At 36.9% G+C, this 7,934-nt stretch overlaps 1 protein-coding gene across 1 annotated transcript in view; it reads right to left on the reverse strand.

The window, feature by feature from the left end:
- Positions 1-1,015: 1,015 nt before the first annotated feature.
- The window catches only part of LOC137974797 (guanine nucleotide-exchange factor SEC12-like), a 14,877-nt gene continuing 7,958 nt past the window's right edge, over positions 1,016-7,934 (reverse strand). Inside the window, exons 5-8 of the mRNA XM_068821778.1 lie at positions 5,368-5,538; positions 4,409-4,481; positions 2,881-3,037; positions 1,016-1,419 (exon numbers count right to left, since the gene is read on the reverse strand). Of these exons, the coding sequence (XP_068677879.1) occupies positions 1,328-1,419; positions 2,881-3,037; positions 4,409-4,481; positions 5,368-5,538 (493 nt within the window). The 3' untranslated portion in view covers positions 1,016-1,327. The remainder of the gene's footprint in view (positions 1,420-2,880; positions 3,038-4,408; positions 4,482-5,367; positions 5,539-7,934) is intronic.

Here is a 7,934-nt window from a genome sequence, read left to right on the forward strand (position 1 = left end):
CTATGCCTCACACAAATTGTATGGAAAATGAAGATGTCTTCTTATTCAAACGTTTTCTTCTATGTCTATGAAAATAGGGATCTTAAACAAGGACGAATAGGACGGGTAGGAAAACGCCACGACATAATAGGTCTAAATGAGCAAAAACAAAAGCTCTGTACGCCGTGCACATGCAACAATAATTAGGGAGCTTAAGCACGTGCGTTTTTGAGACGCGGACGGCACCCGGAAATGAGCTGTTTTCCCTTTTAACTTGTCTTCACACAACCACATTTACATAGCCAAGTATCCTTTCTCCATTAGATATGATTAGTATAAAAATGTGGGAGACACCACTGTCCTGGCACGCAAAATGTTCTCTTCCGGTTGCCGTTCGGGTCTTAAAAACGCGCGTGCTTAATGTGAATTGAACAAATTTGAAGTTATGTGGAGAACGCGAGCACACACGATAAATTCTCAATTTTCTCTCCAAATTTCCACACCGTACTCAACAATTTTACTCCTGGAGTGCTAATACACACTTTCCTTACCGGGCGACTTGGAGTAATCGCAAATTTATCAGAAATTTAAAACGGGAAATGACATTTTTGGATGTTCTCGAAGCTGTCGTCGTCGTACTTGCTTCTCTGCCCGTCCCACACGTGCGTTTCACATTTTGGTACATTTCTTTTCCGTTGTCGTCCTGGAAACTACGCGAAACGACTAAATTTGAGGTTTCGTGCAGGACGCGAGCACCTGACGATATTTTTTTTCATTTTCTATCTAAATATCAACACCTTTCATGCCAATTTTATTCCTGGAATGTTGATACAAACTCTCCATACCGAAAGATGTGGAGTAATCGCGAAATTATTGCAACAACGGAAAATACTCTTTTCAGACAACGTTCTCGAAACCGCCGCCGTCGTCCTTAAGTTCCCTGAAAACATGGCCACATATCACGTGAGTGAAAGTCAATACCCAGCATTCCTTAAAACAGACATAGGGTCAAAAAATGTCGACTTTCTCCAAGACGTCCAAATAAATAATTTTATTTCCACCTCTTTCGTTAATTTGAGGGAAAAATTATAAAATACCTTAAACATGTTCCTTTTTCATGGAATAATTTTAACTGTTAAAGGATCATACATTGAGCATAATTTATTTCTCTTTATTTACAACGTTCAGAATGCTGATGAAAATGTGTTAAGAGAAAACTTGTCGGGATCGAAGACTAGAAGTATTTTAAAAACGGTGTACTTCGCTGCCCTGAAAGAAACTAAATTATTATCTCTTCACTATATAACGTTACAAAGACAAACTTTCTTTAATTGCGAGGAAATTTTAGTTATAAATCAAAGCCTGCATATGCCAGGGCCAAAACAGTAAGATACAGTAGAACCAAAAATCCCACAGGAATCCACCACAAGCTGTATTCACCTTGAAGACAATTCACAAAAATCATAAGTTAAGGTAGTATAAGCCAAGGGGAGCCTGTGTCAAGAGATACCTGTATCAATTCTTGCCGAGGCTCTGAGCTATGCTCAATTTGTTAGCTGGCACTTATAAGACCAAAGCAAAGTTACTTTGGGGGAGTGGGTGGCCTAAGTTAGATTTCAATGAGATGTCAGTTAACTTTGTCAATCATATAAGTCAGTATTTATATGACAGGGATTTGCAGAAATCGAATGCCTGCAACTATGAAATGATCCAGAACCCATCTTTTATGTACATGTTAAGTGCAAGAAAAAGACCTCGGTTTGACCCTAAAGGTCCTAAGGGATCCCCCATGCATGGACAAGTATAATGTAGTTTGCCGTTGGACACGATTGAAATCTGTAAGTGGCATTGTTAAGGCTGGGGGAGGTTGAAGTTTGTTCCTTGCTGGAATCATAGCTATGAAAAGCATGAATATGGATTCTACAGTTTAAAGTGCTAAGTTGTCCCAGCATAAGAAGGTATTTTTTGGTAAATCTAGTCAGATATATATGCTTGCTTTTATCCCGACTCGTGCACGTTTTTTTGAAACTCTGCACTCGTATATTGATAAGGCAACTCTTAACCTGGGGTGTAGTAGCTTGCCTGGAATAAAGCTACCGGACAAAAAACCCTCCAGCGTCTTTTGCCCGTTATTTGGAAAACACTCGCGAGTGTCCACGCGAGTTGTATTTTGGCCTAAAAGCCGCGAGAAGAATAGTGACGAGCCCACACGCAAATAATCTTCCTCTCGGGAACGCGAGACAGACTTACGTTCGAAGTTGGGCTTTTACCGTTTTTTCGGCCTTTTCAGTACGGGCTCAAAAACTAAATCAGCAGCCCGCTGTGACGTATGATATGGGGAACAGAGATTTCGTAATCAAGAGAAACAAGGTAAAAGCAAGTGCTGCTGTGGATATTTTCATCGTTGCTTTGCTCTTTCTTCGCGGACTCAATAGTCACGACAAACATAAGTCTAAACACTGCTTCTATATGGGGCGCTCTCGCATGTCTTCCCCATATCATACGTCATAAGCTGCAAAAATGACCGCTGACTCCTCCATTCTGAGCCGCAATGCCGATGGCGCAAAATTGCAATAAAAACATTTTTTTTACATGGAAAAACGACTGACATGCCAGAAAAAAAAACTGAAATCATTATTGTGCATGGTATAAAGTGTAAATACAACATGATTATTTTTTTGCCTTCAGTTCCCCTGTAAATGTGTGTCATATCAAAATCGCGACCTCTTTCTGTCAAATCAACTGCACTTAAAATTTGTATGACTAAAAACAGTAAGAAAGTTCACGTTTTTGTAAGGATCCCTTCGATTACAAAGTCAAAATCTCCATGTTTTAAGAAGTTTCTTTGATTCAAAAATTGACTTCTTGCAAATCTGTACAACAAATACATCCAATACATACTTCTTCTTTTCAGTGTAGTTACTTTGCAAGCATTATCAGCCGATATGCTGAGCAATGCAAACTCGCAATGAAGTTGGTCATTCACCAGAGGAGAATCAGGAACAAATTCCAAACCAGTAACAAAGATGTTATGGACACCCTTTAGAGTTGTCAGGGGCTGCAGAGATAAAGGAAACAAGTCATTTTTATGTTATATTATTGGTTTGAGACTAATTTCATCAATGGATAGTGATGTAAAAAGGTAAAGTCTGCTACGAGCCTAGTGGCCCATCAGGCCGGCGCTTATTTCCGATTACTGTAGCATGAAGCGACTAGGAGTATTTCTACTCCACCCTGGATGGGATGCGAGTCCATCGCAGGATTACCCCCAGCATTGAATTTGCCGGTACCCATTTATACACCTGGGTGAAGAGAGGCACCGTGAGAGTAAAGTGTCTTGCCCTGGAACACAACACAATGACCCGGCCAGGGATCGAACACGGACCACTCGATCCAGAGTTCAGCACCATTAACCGTTAGGCCACCGCGCCTTCCGGATACAGATGTAGTGTTTAATTTCATTAATATTCGTATTTTTTGACATATTTTTCGTCATCTGTTGCCCTAATTTTTGAAACATGTAGTTTATTTCACAAAGCCATCTTTAACGTGGCTCAAACCAGTTTCAACGCTTTCAAGCAACGTTCGTATCAGACGGATTGACACTACAAAGCTCTACTACGTGTTGGCAATGTTATGGTAGCATATGAAACACCAGTTATTGTTGAACAAGATAAGTTTATTATTGGTACGTAATAAGTCGCCGTGGCAACGGGAAAGTCCTGTTAAAAACATCCTTTATTTTGTATTTAGTTGCTCATATCTCAAAAACGAACTCGGTGAACCCCATTTTTTATTGCTGGAAAGTGATTTGGGCGCGGTTGTTCGAAAGCCGATTAACGTTTAACGAAAGAGTTTATTTCTCTACTCCCAAATGTTGTTCAACGCCGATATTCGGCAAGATTTTACATTAGAGGAAGAAAAACAAAAATAAGCAAAAGAAACTTTCACCCAAAAATTGAAAAAATGTGACAAAACTTTACGGTAATCCTGGATTAAGTTAATCGGTTTTCGAAAAAGGGGGCCCATGCAGAAGGCAAAGATTAAACTTTCTGCAAAGTTTTAAAAATTTTGTGCAGCGGATTCAGAGCCACCTTAAGCAAACTAGACAACAAATGAAAGGGTTTAAGTTTCTGAAGAAACTTTGCGCTGTGTCACAGATTTAAGCAGCGTTGTAGTGCTATTTCTTCTAATAAGAACGCCGTCTGATCATTTTGTTAACCTCCTTTATATTTGTCGGTTCTTGTCAGTTATGCTTACTTATTCTGGGATGTCCAGAACTTAATATTATTTAAATTTAATCAACTTCATCTTTTCGTCCTTTTTAAAGTGTTTTAGATTGTTTTGAGTACAAATAAAGATGGTGGTTGTCAATACGATTAAATTTATTGTTGCACACTGCAGTGTAAAAATCATGACAATTACTTACCACAAGATTCCAAGCAATAAACACTGAAATGTCACCTTCTGCAGTACCCACGCCAAGAAAAGTACCATTACCACTGTAAAAAAAGTTAATTGAAAGAAAAATACCACTGTTATCATTCCTTTTATACATTTCACTTTATAGAAGAATGTGTAACACAATAAATTAACTATTTTTCTGACAAGTTTCGATGTATGAAGAGAACTTTAAGCCCATCAAATCACATTTAAAGAGGTTCAAAATGGTTTTCTTACAACTTATAAACCTCAGAAAAAGTTATTAAGTATAGGTAATCACATGATTTCGAGTGCAATTTGGAATAAATAAGCACAACCCCCTAACTCCCGTAGGGCGAGTGCAATTTGTAGTCTTTGCAAAAATTTAAAAGTGCTAATTTATTCCAAATTGCTCGAGAAAAATCATGTGATTACTTATTAATAATATACATGAAAAAAATTTAAGTTGGTTACTAAGCAGAAGAAACACAAGCATATCATGCAATCAGGGAAAAATTGTGCCATAAATTGTCCCATTCAGGGCGCACGCTTGATTTGAAAACAAATGTTTCGATTGGTTCTGACCAAACCCTATTGTTTATGAGCCAATCATAAACCAGAAATTTCGATGTGTAATTTGCACTGGTATTACACTTTTTGCACAGTGTTACACTTGAACCGCACTGCTCTCAGCCAATCAGAATCAAGTAATTTTTTCATGTATATTATTATACGGCTAACAATGATGATGAGAGTGATAATAATGACAGCTCTACCCAGAGTTGCACCTACAGTTCCTTTGAGCTCACTGGTGCTTACACATTCAAATACTAAATCTGAGTGATTGGTGCAAGTCCAACAATGTTATTATCTGTGGCTGATGGCACTTCCTCTAACATGGCTCACACTTCGATCATTTTATACTGTTAAATGAACAACTGTTATTTAAGGAATCCATCCACATACCTGACAGCCATTTGTGTCAGAGGCTCCAAGCCAGCAGCCTGGCTCATTTGAGGCAGCCATTTCATACAATCCCATTTGACCAAATACGATGGTGTTGGCGACTTCCTATTGAACTTAGCTGGTACGTTGATCGTGTAAAGAAACACATCTTGTTTCTCATTAACACCAAACCTGTACGAGTATAGTAATAAAATTATTACTAATTTCAAAATGTTCATTTATTGATCCTAAGCTAAAAAGACCTAAAAAGAAAGCGGTGAGGTAGTCATGATATATCCATTCTCATGCGTGATGCCACATCATAGCTTTTACAAACTTGTCAAGTCAGCAAAGTTTAAAGTAGGCAAAGTATAGTAAATACCAAGTGGCATTTAAAGCTTGAAGTGTGTTATGCAGGTCATGCACAATAAAAACAAAGAAAATTTTTTTAAATTAAAATCTCTGAGTCAATAACAACAGCCACTTCATTTACCGGTAAGTTTTTATGTTATGCAACTGAGAGAAAAATGGTCTCAGGATTTGTGCTGGATTGCATCTATAAAATTTCAGGAGTATTCAAGAAGTTTCCAAGAGCCAGAAATTGAGTTTTCAAGGAGACTCTGTAAGAAGATTTTTATGCCATACATCATGTTTCTGTGTTTTCTTTTCTGAAAAAGTTTACTACTTGTTGGGGAGACTACAATCAACTTGATATTCCTTATAAGTGCATGCATGGGCATTTTAATTTTGGTTTTAATATTGCCCCAATGGTCAAATTTGGACTACATTTTTGACATGTCTCTTTAACTTTGCATGATACAATCTCAACAATTTTCTCCCAAGCAAAAATCGAGGAGTTTTCAAGCAGTTTTCAATACTGTAACAATACAATACAATACAATAAGGAATACAATCTAAATAAAAAATACAATTCATCAGATTCGCATAACTTCACTTATTTTCTAAAAGTTCATAAAAAGCATGATTCATAATTTGTTTTTTAAAAGAATTTAAAGAGATGATATCCCAAATGTTCTTAGGCAGGCTATTCCATAAAGAAGTACCCCTGTATTTAAATGATCGTTGTGCTGTTGTTGTGAGGTACAAGCAGTTTGTCCTTATTTCTACTATTTCCTTCATAGATCTCCGATCTTGTTGTGAAAACGTTTCATAGAGTGAGACTGTTGAGCCTTTTATAAGTCATAATAATGTCTCTGACCTCCAGCTGCATAGCAACCAGAAGCCAATGTAGATCTTTCATATAGGACATGCATGATATGTTTGAATTTACATGCACCAGGTACGATCCGCACAGCAAAATTCTGTACCTTAATTGCAACCTCTCAATATTTTTCTTGGTCACACCTGCCCACAAAGATGAGCAGTAGGATTTTTCCAGGATTTTTCCACAAATCCTTTTTCTCAAGGGCTTTTCAAGAGCCCTTCAGTGAAGTCCAAAATTAAATTCCATGGCTTTTCAAGGACTTGATGGAGTAGCACGAACCCTGTGCTCTACTTATTGGGGAGATTGCAATCAAGTTGCAGCAAAGCATACAAAATCAAATACGATCAAATGTTGGTTTTTTCATGAGACAGAGAAACCAGAGTACCCGGAGAAAAACCTCTAACCGATAAATGACACAGAGTCTGGGAAGCAAACCTAGAACAAACATGGGATTGACAACATCTAGATCCGCTCAAAAACGGCCCGTTTAAGTTGAAATGGAGAATTTGCAGATATATATGTCCAGACATACACCTAATTAGATGTACACAGATTTTAATAAGAGTCATGAAAATCTCCCCTTGCTCTCAGTCACCCCAACTTCAACACCACTTGTGTCTCGGAATACAGGCAATTAACGTCACAAAGTGACCCTCAAATGCCGTTCCTCAAGTAAGGATAAACATCTGCATTTACCCAAAGCTAAAAAGAATGCTAACCTTTACCCTTACCTTTTTGTAGAAAAGGGTTAGACTGGGACACTTTGTGTTGGATGTCAAAATTCAGCATGCATCTCATTAAATGTAGGTGCATATTTTCTAGACATATTATTATTATTATTATTATTATTATTATTATTATTATTATTATTATTATTATTATTATTATTATTATTATTATTATTGTCCATAATGTTCGCTTAGTAAAATATATTCTATATACAAGGCTAAAAGTTAAAAAATTAAAATATTCAAACCAAACGTTTTCGGCTGTTACACTGATGATGGCAAACAGCCGAAAACATTTGGTTTGAATATTTTAATTTTTTAACTTTTAGCCTTGTATATAGAATATATTATTATTATTATTATTATTATTATTATTATTATTATTATTATTATTATTATTATTATTATTTAATTTATTTCAATTTGTTTTATTTTACTTACAGGCACTGTGAATGTTGTCAAAAGACTCTGCAGTAGATAACTGTGCTTGAAAAGTAGGAAGTGAAAAACAAGGACAAAAAGGCTTTTTTAATCTGCTGAACAGCAGTGCAGTAGAGAAGTAGGTGGTGATTTTTGCCAGCAGACAACTTTTTTTCAGTATCCTGGTACAAAGGGAAAAAACCCAGCCTGAAGCC

This window comes from Montipora foliosa, chromosome 11 (assembly GCF_036669935.1).
Source record: "Montipora foliosa isolate CH-2021 chromosome 11, ASM3666993v2, whole genome shotgun sequence".
Lineage (NCBI taxonomy): Eukaryota > Metazoa > Cnidaria > Anthozoa > Scleractinia > Acroporidae > Montipora > Montipora foliosa.